The sequence below is a fragment of the Carcharhinus amblyrhynchos genome, chromosome 25, assembly GCF_965287045.1.
Source record: "Carcharhinus amblyrhynchos chromosome 25, sCarAmb.v2.hapA, whole genome shotgun sequence".
NCBI lineage: Eukaryota > Metazoa > Chordata > Chondrichthyes > Carcharhiniformes > Carcharhinidae > Carcharhinus > Carcharhinus amblyrhynchos.
Window position 1 is genome coordinate 32,670,286 of NC_137348.1, and position 13,906 is coordinate 32,684,191.

Here is a 13,906-nt window from a genome sequence, read left to right on the forward strand (position 1 = left end):
AACTTCTTCAAAGAACTCTAGTAAATTGGTTAAACGTGATTTCCCTTTTAGAAAACAATGAATCTTTCCAATTACCTTGAGCTTGTCTAGGTGTCCAGCTATAACCTCTTTAATGATTCGTTCTAACATTTTTCCCACAATAGACGTCAAGCTAATTGGCCTGTAGTTTCCTGCTTTCTGCCTCACTCTCTTCTTGAATAGAGGAGTCATATTTGTTAATTTCATACTGTTACCATCTCAAAGCTATACACACGTTTAAGATGATGGAGGAAATTGATGAATTTGACCCAAAAAGGTACAAAATCAAGCACGAAACTACAACTGAATATTATGTGAAATAGCACAAATTCATTTAAATGAGCAAGATGGAAAGGAACATTCCTCTGATTTTCTGATGTGTTTACGATAGATGCGGGTGTACCTTGGAGGTGGGCATACATCCACTTGACCCATAATAACACTGATATCCCACGGATTTTAACTGGATTCACACTTGACCCACAATCCCACGGATTTAAACTGGATTCAATCTAGGTCCTCGCGATGAACGGATCATATTCCAAACCAGTTCGGAACTCGATTCACAACAGAGCTAACCATTTAGTGTCTTGCGTGATACAGTGCTGTATCTTGCAATTCTTCATCATCATACCAGCACTGTGGCGTCTGTCACAAGAGTCAAGGGCTCGTGTCACAGCTGCTGCACTTCATTCAACCTCTTCAGAAAATAGCAGATTTCCATTCACTGGTTTCATGAGCGAAAAAAAAATGACCTGATGCCCAGCAGTTGAGTTCAAGGCCAGTAATATGTAATATTTTCTCCCCTTTCAATTCTCTTAATGATTCCTCCTGAGTTTCCCTTGAAACTGCAGGCATGTGAAATGTTGCCAGGCCTCAATTCTTTTTTTTTGATGAAATCGCTGCTGATCCAAACACCGGATGACGAATTAACAACCCAATATACCAATTTTAGCACCCGGGCTGCCCAATTAATGTATCCATTCAGCAGCACGTCTATTAGAAACAAAAAAATTCATCATGTGGGCGAACTGTGAACACAGCAATCACGCCTTCTCACTTAGTGGTGTAGAATTCCCAACCATCAATTTACACCAGCTCTGACAGTATCTAGAGCCTTTTTTCAGCACTCCATTTCACTCACACTATTGGGTGGAACAGTTTCCCAATCAATCGAGATATTTACTGACTTGTAATGGTATTTCCACATTATTGACAGGGCTTAATTTCCCTGACTGAGAAATTAAAGCCCAACCCGCCAGTATTATTGTCGAGTAGGAAAGAGAACGTGACTTATTTAAAGAGACCTTACCATAACCGAGACGTGAAGGACGTGCATCTGCTCCTCCACTATCTCGGAGGGCTCCCGCAGAGTTGGCGGAGTTATCTGCGACAGGTGCTCAGCATTGCTCATGGAGACGTGGAAATACAAGGTGCCATTCTCCAGCCATTGCTGCTTCCAATGGACCAAAGAGATATCAGCAACTGTTCCAGTCATTTCTGGAAAGAGAGCAAGAGAGAAAATGCAGTTGAAAATTTATTTATTTTGTGATCAATTCTGTCAAAGCGTTTATCTCTAATGGTACTTTTATCTCTAATGGTACTTTAATAGTCATTTTAATATGGTTTTGCTTGGAGATCATTGGATCTACTCCTTAATGTTGTAAAATTATGGAATGCTGTAATTCTCCATGTCTTCCTTTTCCCGTCGGGAAAAAAATACAAAAGTCTGAGGTCGCGTACCAACCAGCTCAAGAACAGCTTCTTCCCTGCTGCCACCAGACTTTTGAATGGACCCACCGCGCATTAAATTGATCTTTCTCTACACCCCAGCTATGACTGTCGCACTACATTCTGCACTGTCTCCTATCCTTCTCTATGAATGATATGCTTTGTCTGTATAGTGCGCAAAAAACAATACTTGTCACTGTATGTTAATACATGTGATAATAATAAATCAAATCAATGTCTCATGTTATGCCTCCGCTTCGACCAAAGAAAGTGGATCAATGCTTCCTGGAAAGGAGAAAAAAAAGCCTCACAGATTAAGTTATTCCACGTATCTTTGGAAATCAACTGGGCATTGGCACCAGTTGTAAGGAGTCCAGTTAGGTCCCAGCTGGCAAAAAGCAATTTGAAATTGATAAAGCAAAATACCTCGATTGAAACATGTTCAGCTTACATAAGCTTAACTGCGAGCATTTGCAACAGCTTTGAAGTTTGGATTTCGGGGTGCTAATAATCAATAGTAGAGATTCAGCATTGGGATTAGAGAGAAAGCTTTGATACGTTCTGAATAGTGTTGATGAACAGAGGGATCTAGGTGTATGTGTACATAGATCCCTGAAAGTTGGGAATCAAGTAGATAAGGTAGTTAGGAAGGCATACGGTGTCTTGGCGTTTATTGGTAGGGGGATTGAATTTAGGAGCCGCAACATCATGTTGCAACTGTACAAAACTCTGGTGCGGCCGCACTTGGATTATTGTGTGCAGTTCTGGTCCCCACATTATAGGAAGGATGTGGAGGCATTGGAGAGGGTGCAGAGAACGTTTACCAGGATGTTGCCTGGTATGGAGGGAAGGTCCTATGAGGAGAGACTGAAGGATTTGGGGTTGTTTTCAGTAGAAAGAAGGCGGCTAAGAGGGGACCTTATTGAAACATATAAGATGATTAGAGGTTTAGATAGGGTGGACAGTGATAGCCTTTTTCCTCGGATGGAGAAAGCTAGCACGAGGGGGCATAGCTTTAAATTAAGGGGTGGTAGATATAGGACGGATGTCAGAGGTAGGTTCTTTACCCAGAGGGTGGTGAGGGATTGGAATGCCCTGCCTGCTGCAGTTGTAGATGCGCCTAGTTTGGGGGCGTTTAAGAGATCCGTGGATAGGTTTATGGATGGAAAGGGATTGGTTTAGGTTAGAGGGTCATTGCTTTTTTAATTGGTCGGCGCAACATCGTGGGCCGAAGGGCCTGTTCTGCGCTGTAATGTTCTATGTTCCTTTAACGGACACTGCAAAATGTGTAGAAACCATCTCCCAGGTCATCTCCCCTACCACACCCCTGCACTGCACCTTTCCTCCCCACCCTCACCCTCAACACCCCCTCACCCTTAACTATCCTTACTTTTCCCTCTCAAAGAATTAACTGCTGAAATTATTCAATTGTGTCCATTTGTTCAGTGAACAGAGCATCTCACCAGCAGTGTAAATTACAAATGATGATACCAACGTTGATGCACTGGATCACTTCAGCAGCTGTCTGAACTACAAGTTCAACACTTCGAAGAAGTAGGGGGAAACTGTCCAGCCTCCCAGCCATGTGTTTCTCTGCAGTGGGAGGTGACGTGAGGTTCACTGGTGGCAGGATTCTCTAATCCTGCTGCTGGCAATAAGATTTCCCATTGATTGTGCCCCATGAAACCCACGGGAGTGAATGCACTGCCAGAGGGAATGGAGAATCCCATCAGCGTGAATGACTGGAGACTCTGCCCCCACCCCCACACCTTAGTATTTAATTGTTCTATGTTTGATTATGTGAACCTGTTACTATCAAGGCTCAATATTTTTTGCCTGATTAACGCTGTGTGTTTATTCAGGTAAGAAAATGGATAATGCAGAAGCTACGAGAATCATAGAATCCCTATTGTGCAGAAAGAGGCCATTTGGCCCATTGAGTCTACACTTACTATCATTCTTACTATCTTACTATCATCCCCACAACCCCATTTACACTGAAACCCCAATTTTACGCGCCCCAATTTAGCACAAATTCGGATATAACACAATGACTCGTTCGACCCTTTTGTTTATTAAAAAGCTTTACTAAGAATTAATTCGTGTTTTAATTTCTACTGTAACAACAATAATTTATTTGCGGACTTCTTTAACTAAAAGATAATGTACTTGCCAAATGGTAAATGTGCAAAAAATGGGTCAAATGGAGTTGAGGGGATTGAGCTATGAGGAGAGGCTGAATAAACTAGGCTTGTACTCGTTAGAGTTTAGAAGAATGAGGGGAGATCTCATTGAGACGTATAAGATGATGAATGGGATGGATAGGATAGAGGTGGAGAGACTCTTCCCGCTCAAAAAAGACAGTAGGACTAGGGGGCACAGCCTCAAGATAAAGGGGAGGCGGTTTAGAATGGAGTTGAGGAGGAACTTCTTCACTCAAAGGGTGGTGAATCTCTGGAATTCTCTGCCCGTTGAAGTGGTGGAGGCTGCCTCGCTAAATATTTTTAAGAAGCGGGTTGATGGGTTCTTGATAAGAGAGGGGATTAAGGGTTATGGGGAGAGGGCGGGAAAGTGGAACTGAGCCACAACAGATCAGCCATGATCTTATTGAATGGCGGGGCAGGCTCGAAGGGCTAGATGGCCTACTCCTGCTCCTATTTCTTATGTTCTTATGTTCTTAAATAGGGCGATAATAGGGGTGTTTTAGGATGTTAGGTCAACATTGGGTCAGTTTGAACGCTGATATTCTTGAAGCCCGAATTAGCCTGACCCCGCTTTTCTCATGATAATATTTTATGGACCCCAACCACTGCCGTGTAACAGGGCTGTACTGTATTTAACAAAAACAGAAAAATGCTGGAAAATCTCAGCAGGACTGGCAGCATCTATGGAGAGAAAATTTTTGTTCTACTCTCTCTCTCTCCATAGATGCTGTCAGACCTGCCGAGATTTTCCAGCATTTTCCTGTTTTTGTTTCAGATTCCAGCATCCTTAGGGGGTATTTTGCGTTTATCCCACTTATTTACCCTGCTCACCCCCTGACAGTAAGGGGCAATTCAGCATAGCTAATCAACCTAACCTGCACATCTTTGGACTGTGGGAGGAAACCAGAGCACCCGGAGGAAACCTACAGACACAGAGGGAACTCCACACAAGCTCGGAGTCAAAGAAGCTGGAGCTAACCAAAAGAGAAAATGCTGGAAAATCTCAGCAGGTCTGGCAGCATCTGTAAGGAGAGAAAAGAGTTGACATTTCGAGTCCAGACGACCTTTTGTCAAAGCTGGGGTTGAAGCAATTTTACAGCAAGGTAAAGAACTCAGTAAATAAAGTTCCTGCACGCTTGGAAATCAGTGTAATCTTTGTATTACGTTATATTCAACTTAAGAGTTCAAATTTTGTTCATACAGACAATTAATAGTGAAAAATAATTTCTTCCTGAACATAATTCTGTGTAGTTTTTCATTTAGAATGACTAGTTCCTTCCATATTTCTTTACAAGCAATAGTGGAAATGCAGTTCTTTTCAACTCAATCCCACCACTCCCTGTTCCCACAACTTAGTCAAACTAAAGAACCCTGAACACCCTAAATATACATGCAACAGGCAAAAAACTGACTTTAATGATTGTTATACATAGTTCGTGATATATTTGGTGGCATTCCATTATTGTAAAACTGTGTAAAATATGATGTTGACATTTTCTGGCACCCAACATGCACTCTTATTTTCAATTGTATTACATGGTAATGGTAATAATAATGGGAAATAATGTGAAGTAATTTAAAACAAAGCTTCTTCCTTTATATGACGACTATATTACCAATTTTGTGAGCCATCATTACTCAGACATTTACTGAACAAAACAAAATCTGAGTCCAATATACTTGCGTACATTGTTTCTCTCCCTCATGCCATGCATTTCTTCAGTTACGCTACCTTGGATCCTCATAGGTATGCAGCCATAGACGCCACAATGGGAAGAAGATTAAGTAACCCGGTGCCTTCTCTGTTGCTCATATAACTTACAGAAATAGATTCTCTTCTCCATTACTCAGTTAACTTGCAATAAATGAGATCTCAAACCTCAAGGGATTGCGCCTACACGTTGGGTAGGAACTACTGTAATGGCATTAGGCACACAGCAGAACGATTGTGATCATAACAAGATACCAAGACCACAAAATATCGCACCCAGCATCCACTAATTATATTTATACACTTTCCATTTGATGGGGAAACAATATTTTGACAGGTAATCTTTAATACATTGTTAGTCTTTTACAGTGATTACAAGCTGGGTGGATGACTAAAATCTATTCACTTTCGTAGCCCCATTGTGAGTGCACACAGCACAAAAACAAACTTCAACTGATTGAACCAACTGCATCATCATATTACTTACTGGGCGAACAATGAAATCACAAAAATAGCTTGATTGATTATTGCCCAGTAAAACCAAACACAATCTGCCGGGAAGATTGCAATCAAACTGAAACACTGTAGGTCATGAATCGTTGACCGGCAAACATTTGTAATCCTGATGCCCTGGTTCCTTTTCAACTTGTGTTGGGTGGAGAGGGGGGGCTTGTGTGGAGAAACATTTTCCAACAAAACCACACAGCATAGATGATGATCTTTCAGGCCATCTTCCCCAGTGGCTCAGTGGTTAGCACTGCTGCCTCACAGTGTCAGGGACCTGGGTTCAATTCCCAGCTTGAGTCACTGTCTGTGAGGAATTTGCATGTTCTCCCCATGTCTGTGTGGGTTTCCTCCCACAGTCCGAAAGACGTGCTGCTTTGGAGCGTTGGGCATGCTAAATTTTCCCTCAGTGTACCCAAACAGGCGCTGGAGTGTGGCAACTCAAGGATTTTCACAGTAACTTCATTGCATGTTATTGTAAGACGACTTGTGGCTAAGAAATAAACTTTAAAACAATTATCCAATTAATCACTTCCCGATAGCCCTGTCAATGCTCAGTTGCCTGGGATGTTTGGTTGTGCTGGAATGCTGTTCCCACGGACATTTATCAATCCCGTGCTCGCTACAAAGTGAACCATGTTCAAAAAGTTTGAGTTTTGCGCTGATTGAAAAGTCATGATCGACACACACAAACTGTTCATTAATAATGAAGGGTGGTCATTGATTCTTTCACCCGAAAAGACTAACAAGATTAGAAGATAAGCATTGGTACATTGGGGACTGCCTCACAGGAAGTCTGCCTGATGAGTTAACCACATCATTTCACTCGTATGCGTTGCTAGCCTGGGGGATATTTTCCAGGTCTCCACATTGCTATAGCATTCCGCAACTTACACTCCCCAAAATCCAATAATTAACAAGATACATTCAAAAAAGAAAATTGTATCTCATGTCCATATTGAACTCATGTCCAGAATAACGATAAGATCCACATGGAATTCTTTCAATGTCAATATCATATTTTAGATAGTTCTACAGAAATGGAATGCCACCAGACATATCATGACCTACGTATAACAATCACTAAAGTCAGTTTTTTTGCCTGTTTAATAACATGTATAGTTAGGGTGTGGAGGGTTTTTTTTTAGTTTGAATAGGTGGCAGGGAGTGGTGGGATTGAGTTGAAACGAAATGCACAAAATATTTAATTGAAACATTAGGCTTCATGAAAAGCTGACTGGCAGTGGCCGGGATCCTCCAATCTCATTCGCCATGTCAGGGATTGCAGGGAGAAAGGAGAATATGGTGCTCAGAAAAAACTCTATTTGCCGTAACAGGACCGGGGAATTAGGCGAGGTCAGAAAATTCCAGGAATCATACCATACAGTGCAGGCCAGGCAAGTCCCAAGTTCAATCATGGGATGAACTGAGCCATTCAGCTACTTGGTTTTGAAAGGACTACCCAGACCCTCTAGGTTGCTGATCTGGTGAACCCCATTAGAAAAATGCAAAAAATAGTGAGGACAGGAACATTTTATTTATTCGTGTCACAAGTAGGCTTACACGAACGCTGCAATGAAGTTACTGTGAAAATCCCCTAGTCGCCACACTCTGGGGAGCCTGTTCAGATACACTGCGGGAGAATTTTGCTTGGCCAATGCACCTAATCAGCACATCCTTCGGACTGAGAGAGAAAACTGGAGCATCCGGAGGAAACCCACGCAGACACAGGGAAAATGTGCAGACTTTGCACAGACAGTGACCAAGCTGGGAATCGAAACCTGGCGCTGTGAGGCAGCAGTGCTAAGCATTGTACCACCATGCTGTCCTAGCTAAGGAACTGTAATCAAATCACCCCTTAACCCTTCCAAAACCCTAGGAAATGCAACCCTAATTTGTTTAATCTCATAGTGCTGACTACTGTGTCCCGGTGCTGCCCATCAAAAATCATAAGATGTTCAAGCCATTTCTTTATCACATCCTACCTAACTTCAAAACCTATTATTTGTCCTCATTACAAAAATAATATTGGAAAACAAATTGCCGAAGGAAAAGTTTTTTTTTGCCACGTTCATGGAAATGATGGCCATACTTCACTGAACTGAGAGATTGGGTAAACTGGGGTTGTTCTCCCTGGAAAGACGGAGAATGAGGGGAGACCTAGTAGAGGTGTACAAAATTATGAAGGGTATAGATAGGGTGAACGGTGGGAAGCTTTTTCCCACGTCAGAGGTGACGATCACGAGGGGTCATGGGCTCAGGGGGAGAGGGACGAGGTATAACTCAGATGTCAGAGGGGCGTTTTTTATACAGAGGGTGGTGGGGGCCTGGAACGCACTGCCAAGTAGGGTGGTGGAGGCAGACACCCTGGGATCGTTTAAGACTTGGCTGGATAGTCACATGAGCAGACTGGGAATGGAGGGATACAAACGAATGGTCTAGTTGGACCAATGGGTGGCAGAGGCTTGGAGGGCTGAAGGGCCTGTTTCCCGTGCTGTACTGTTCTTTGTCCTTGGATATCTCAGTGATCTGCATCTGCAAAATTCATTTGACCCAACAAGGCTCCTTTTCTGGTGAGCTTCACTTTGATATCAGGTGCAGTGGTGTCATAATGATTTTGTCAATACCTTTGATCTGCTAAATCAATCGCAAAAGATGCATGTGATCCAGTAGGTGTTCAACTTTGATCTGAAAAATCGCAAACATTCCTGTGGCAGGCGGCAGAAACGGAACAAAGCAACTTTGAAAACTGCCTTTCAGACCTGTCACATACCCACTGATAACTCTGAAAATATAACATTTGGTTGCAGCGCCCTCCATTCTGGCATCTCTCCCTTTGAAAATGATAATCTTTGTAAATGAAGCAGAAAGCAGTGGAACCGCTAACTCACACAGGCACTGCAGCAGGTACTTTTCGATGTGTATCAGAATTACAGCTCAGCAATGAATTTGCACTCCACGAATTAAATTCATCTGATACTGACATATGCACCAGAGCACTTGAGAAACTTCTCATAAACCAATTATCCTCACAAAAGAAGGACAAACATCATATACACAGTAGCCTGTTTGTACAGTTGGTTAATACGTTTGCATTAATATTCCCATTTGCGCTGTTTAAAAGTGGCTATTCACCATTTGAATTACATTGTTTAACAAATGAAGCAAGGTAGGCCTTTAAACTTTGCGCTAAAAGTAAAATCAGGACATTAAAAAGGCTGATCTTCCTCTTTTAATCCTGAGGTGATGAGTGAAGATCCTTGCAAACTATAAGAGAAGCAGAAGCCTCAAGCAAATTTACACTATCCTTCTTTGCTTGGAGGGTCGAAGGGCCTGTTTCCTGTGCTGTATTGTTCTTGAAAAAAAATTAGTCAAAAGTAGGCTAACATTAGCACTGCAATGAAGTTACTATGAAAATCCCCTAGTCGCCACACGCTGGCACCTGTTTGGATACACTGAGGGAGAATTTAGCATGGCCAATCCACCTAACCAGTACGTCTTTCAGACTGTGGCAGGGGGAACCGGGGCACCCGGAGGAATCCCACGCAGGCACAGGGAGAACATGCCGACTCCACACAGGCAGTTACCAAGGCTGGAAATCGAACCCGGGTCCCTGGCGCTGTGAGACAGCAGTGCTAACCACCGTGGCACACTCAGCACGCCGAAAGAGCGTTCTCTGCTGGGACTTGACCCAATTTTGAACTCAAATGAAATAAAGGAAAAGCCAGCAAACGGGCACATCCGAGAAGGGAGCAGGCAGTCTGGTGGCCAACCGTGCCCAGATAAAAGCCACAGACACCATCAAAGAGCAGACACAGTTAAAACTCCCTGAGAAAGGCAGAGAGAGAGGTTTTGTTTTTTTTTGGTCGCAGTTTTTGATTGTATTTAATGAGGCAGGATTATTATCTGAACACCTGCTGATATAGAATGTCTGCTTGTCAATTAATTGTGTGCCAGCCGGAGGCAGGGAATTGCATGCCTGTTCTCTTCATGTTTATTTAAAGGTCTGTCACGCATGAACGTGTTTTCCATCCCTGTGACATGGCTGGATCATGACCCATCATGGAACATTGGTGGTCTGCCTTGGAGGGAGCTGGTAAGGCAGCAGTGCTGTGATGCTGAGCAATAGGGGCAAAAATCTGCATCTAAGAGGGTCGTATGGGAGCAGAAGGATAGTGTAAATTTGCTTGAGGCTTCTGCTTCCCTTATCGTTTGCAAGGATCTTCGATCTTTGATTTATTATCGCCGCATGTATTGGGATACAGTGAAAACGATTGTTTCTTGCACGCTATACACACAAAGCAAATCGTTCATCGAGCACATAGAGGAGGAGGAGAGGAGAGGCTGCAGAATATAGTGTAACAGTCAAAGCTAGGCTGCAGAGAAAGATCAGCTTAAAATGAGGTATCCATTCAAAAGTCTGATGGCAGCAGGGAAGAAGCTGTATTTGATTCCGTTGGTACATGACCTCAGACTTTTGTACCTTTTTCCCAACGGAAGAAGGTGGAAGAGAGTATGTCTGGGGTGTGTTGGGTCCGTTATTATGCTAGCTGCTTTTCCGAGGCAGCGGGAAGTGTAAACAGAATCAATGAAACAGCGATAGGCCAGGGAGAGGAATAATTGCCCACCGGATTTGGGAATCAGAATTTATTTTATAGATTGGAAGGGGCTCAGGAGGATAGTTTTAGGAGGACGGTCGTTGTTTCTCCCTCATTTGTTTCCAAATGAGATGCATCACTAAAGGAGGAGGCAAATTCCATTACCAGATACAAAGCGTGAAAAGAATAGCTCTGGAATCAGTAGCAACAGACTTTTTGCAGATCTGAGCTCAGCACTATTAGCGAGCATAAGGCTACAAAACATACTTGCATGTAATTGACACTGATGCACCCATCTTCAGACACAGCTACTTGCAGACACCCTGAAAAGCCAGGGAGGAAATTCAGACGCACTACTCTTCAGGAGTGGAACGGGAGCTAACAATTTTCTCCCTGACTTCCTCTGGACACCACTTGGAAGTAACGTGAACAACACTGGCTCGCTGGCCTCTTGGGATTTTTTTTTAAAACCTTCCTCGGGTTTGGTCAAAATGTTTGTATGCGGAATAAAATCAAATCAAGTCAGCTGGGAATTCATTCATAAATTTTGATGATTTGCCTCTGGAACTCAGAAACAAATTGCTAAAAAAAATTCAGCCATCTAGAACATTCTGAAAATCTGTTACAAAGAGCAAGCAGAGGAAATTTTAGAACAACTTTTTCTGTTTAGAAATTCAGCCACTCAGCTTGGCATAATTAAATGTATTGGTAAATTGATCTGTACATTTAAATATAAATAAACCTCACCATTAATGTGTGAAGTTCAGAATTAATTTGCAGTGCAAGGCACTTGTATGCCAGATAATGAAAACAGCAGGCGCGCTCATTTGCGCTATCAACATGCAAAGCGTGCTGTGAAAAATGCTTCACTCCTTCCCCTCTACCCAGCAACTCGTTCTCCTTTCTTCAGCTCAAGACTGCCGAAATGGGAGATACAACTCGAGCTACTGAATAGCAATGAATCAGGAAAAATATTCCAATTAATTTGCTACAGTGAAAGCTCATTTAGTGGCTCAGTGGATAGATATACTGCCTGGTGTGGCATAAGAATCAACTCACCACCATTTCACTTTGCTGCAGTTATATTTTATGAAGCTTCTTGAATTCAGACCCCGGAACCAAAAATAAAACGTGCTAACCGCTCCAGGGTGCTGAGAAAATATTTGCAGAGACTTAGAATTGAGAACAGAGCTTTCACAACAGCTTATCAAGTCTGTGTTTTGAGTGCATGAATATATTGCTCTTCAAGTTCATTATGATTTCACATTGATTCCAGTCTCATTCCCTGGCTTCTGCTGAGTTAATGGTAGAGCGATGACAATTTTCCCCACGACCTTGAAAAAAGTGGGAAATATTAGCTTGGATTTCCATTTTGATTGTTGGTCGGCTAAAGGTAATCACAGTTAACTGCAATGAAACCCCACATCCAATTGTTTGCCCGCACTATCCCTCCTGCCTCATACACAAAGATGTGGGAATGCCGGCGTTGGACTGGCGTAAACACAGTAAAAAGTCTGACAACACCAGGCTTTAGTCCAACCGATTTATTTGATAATACTCACAAGCTTTCGAGGGGACTGCCTCTTCGTCAGGTGAATGAAGAGTTCTGGCCTCAGACAGAGCATATAAAGCACAGACAGTTTAGAGATTACTGATTAAAATGCGAATCCTTACACCTATTCGCATTTTAATCAGTAATCTCTAAACTGTCTGTGCTTTATATGCTCTGTCTGAGGCCAGAACTCTCCATTCACCTGACGAAGAGGCAGTCCCCTCGAAAGCTTGTGAGTATTATCAAATAAATCGGTTGGACTAAAACCTGGTGTTGTCAGACGTCATACACAAAGAGCAGCTCATGGCACAGTGGCGCAGAGGTTAGCACTGCTGCCTCACAGTTCTAGGGACCTGGGTTTGATTTCCAGCTTGGGTCACTGTGTGGAGTTTGCACATTCTCCCTGTGTCTGAGTGGGTTTCCTTCAAGTAGTCTGGTTTCCTCCCACAGTCCAAAGATGTGTGGGTTAGGTTGATTGGCCATGCTAAAGTATCCCTGAGTGTCCTGGGATGTGTAGGTTCGAGGGATTAGTGGAGTAAAGTGTGGGGATAGGGTCTGGGGTGCAGACTCAATGGGCCAAATGGCCTCCTTCTGCACTGTAAGGTTTCTATGATTTTTTTCTACAATAAGTTGGTTAGCTGTCTTGACACACCTCGAAATTTTACCCGAGGATATATTTTGTTCAGGAACAAGCAAGGGCAATCCTGAAATCTACAACCACAATTGCCATTTTTATCACACCATTAACAGTGTAATAAGGTGAGTTAGAGCAGCAACAACAAACAAACTCTGACACCTAATTCAATCAGAAGCAGTGAGAGAGATGGAAATGAAATAGCTATGTTTGAAGGAGTGCCTCAAAGGAGAGAGAGGTCGAGAGGCAGAGAGATATCAGCCTAAATTTTACCAAACAAACAACGGAGGCTCCAATTTTCTGACCAATGAAATTTTCCCATTCTGCTGCAGTGAACAGAGAATTGGCTTAGCGCCAAATTATCCATCTTCGCTACAGCAGGAACATGGTGTGAATGGGCAGTAAGATCGTTCAGAGTATTGTTTGCAGTGAGAATACCGATGCGTTTCTCTCCAGATCTTACGACACTATGACAAAATAAATTCAAGGGGACATGTTTCACAGCGTCGTGCAGGGCTCATGGTCTCAACACACTGGCAAAACCCATCTTCAGAGAGCACCCTGATCATAACCTGAGTAAACCTCCCCCCACCCCACCAGGGAGGTCTCAGTGGCTTCACTCCCTACCCCCATTCAGAGTCGGCACTTCTCTCCCCCTACTGTGTCCCCCTCTTGCCCCTGATCATCGGTCCCTTCTCCCGCCCCAATCGTTGGCCTCTTCCCCTCACCCCCCTCGATCATCAGCCCTTTCTCCCTTCTCCCCCATCCCGGATCTTTAGCCTCTTCTGCTCCTGATCTTCGGACTCTTCCCCCATCCCAATAGTCAGCCCCTTCTCCCCTCACCCCCAAACATCAGCTCCTTCTCCTCCTCCCCTGATCATCAGCACCACCCCCCACCCTCTCCCCTCCACAGACTGAGCTGGCACCCATCACCCCACCCCACCCATCGCCGAC

At 43.3% G+C, this 13,906-nt stretch overlaps 1 protein-coding gene across 4 annotated transcripts in view; it reads right to left on the minus strand.

The window, feature by feature from the left end:
• Nucleotides 1-13,906, minus strand: part of astn2 (astrotactin 2) — a 1,598,826-nt gene that overhangs the window by 1,444,564 nt on the left and 140,356 nt on the right. For all 4 annotated transcript variants that reach the window (XM_080212454.1, XM_080212453.1, XM_080212456.1 and 1 more), the window contains exon 2: nt 1,331-1,518. In XM_080212454.1, coding sequence (XP_080068580.1) covers nt 1,331-1,518 — 188 coding nt within the window. The remainder of the gene's footprint in view (nt 1-1,330; nt 1,519-13,906) is intronic.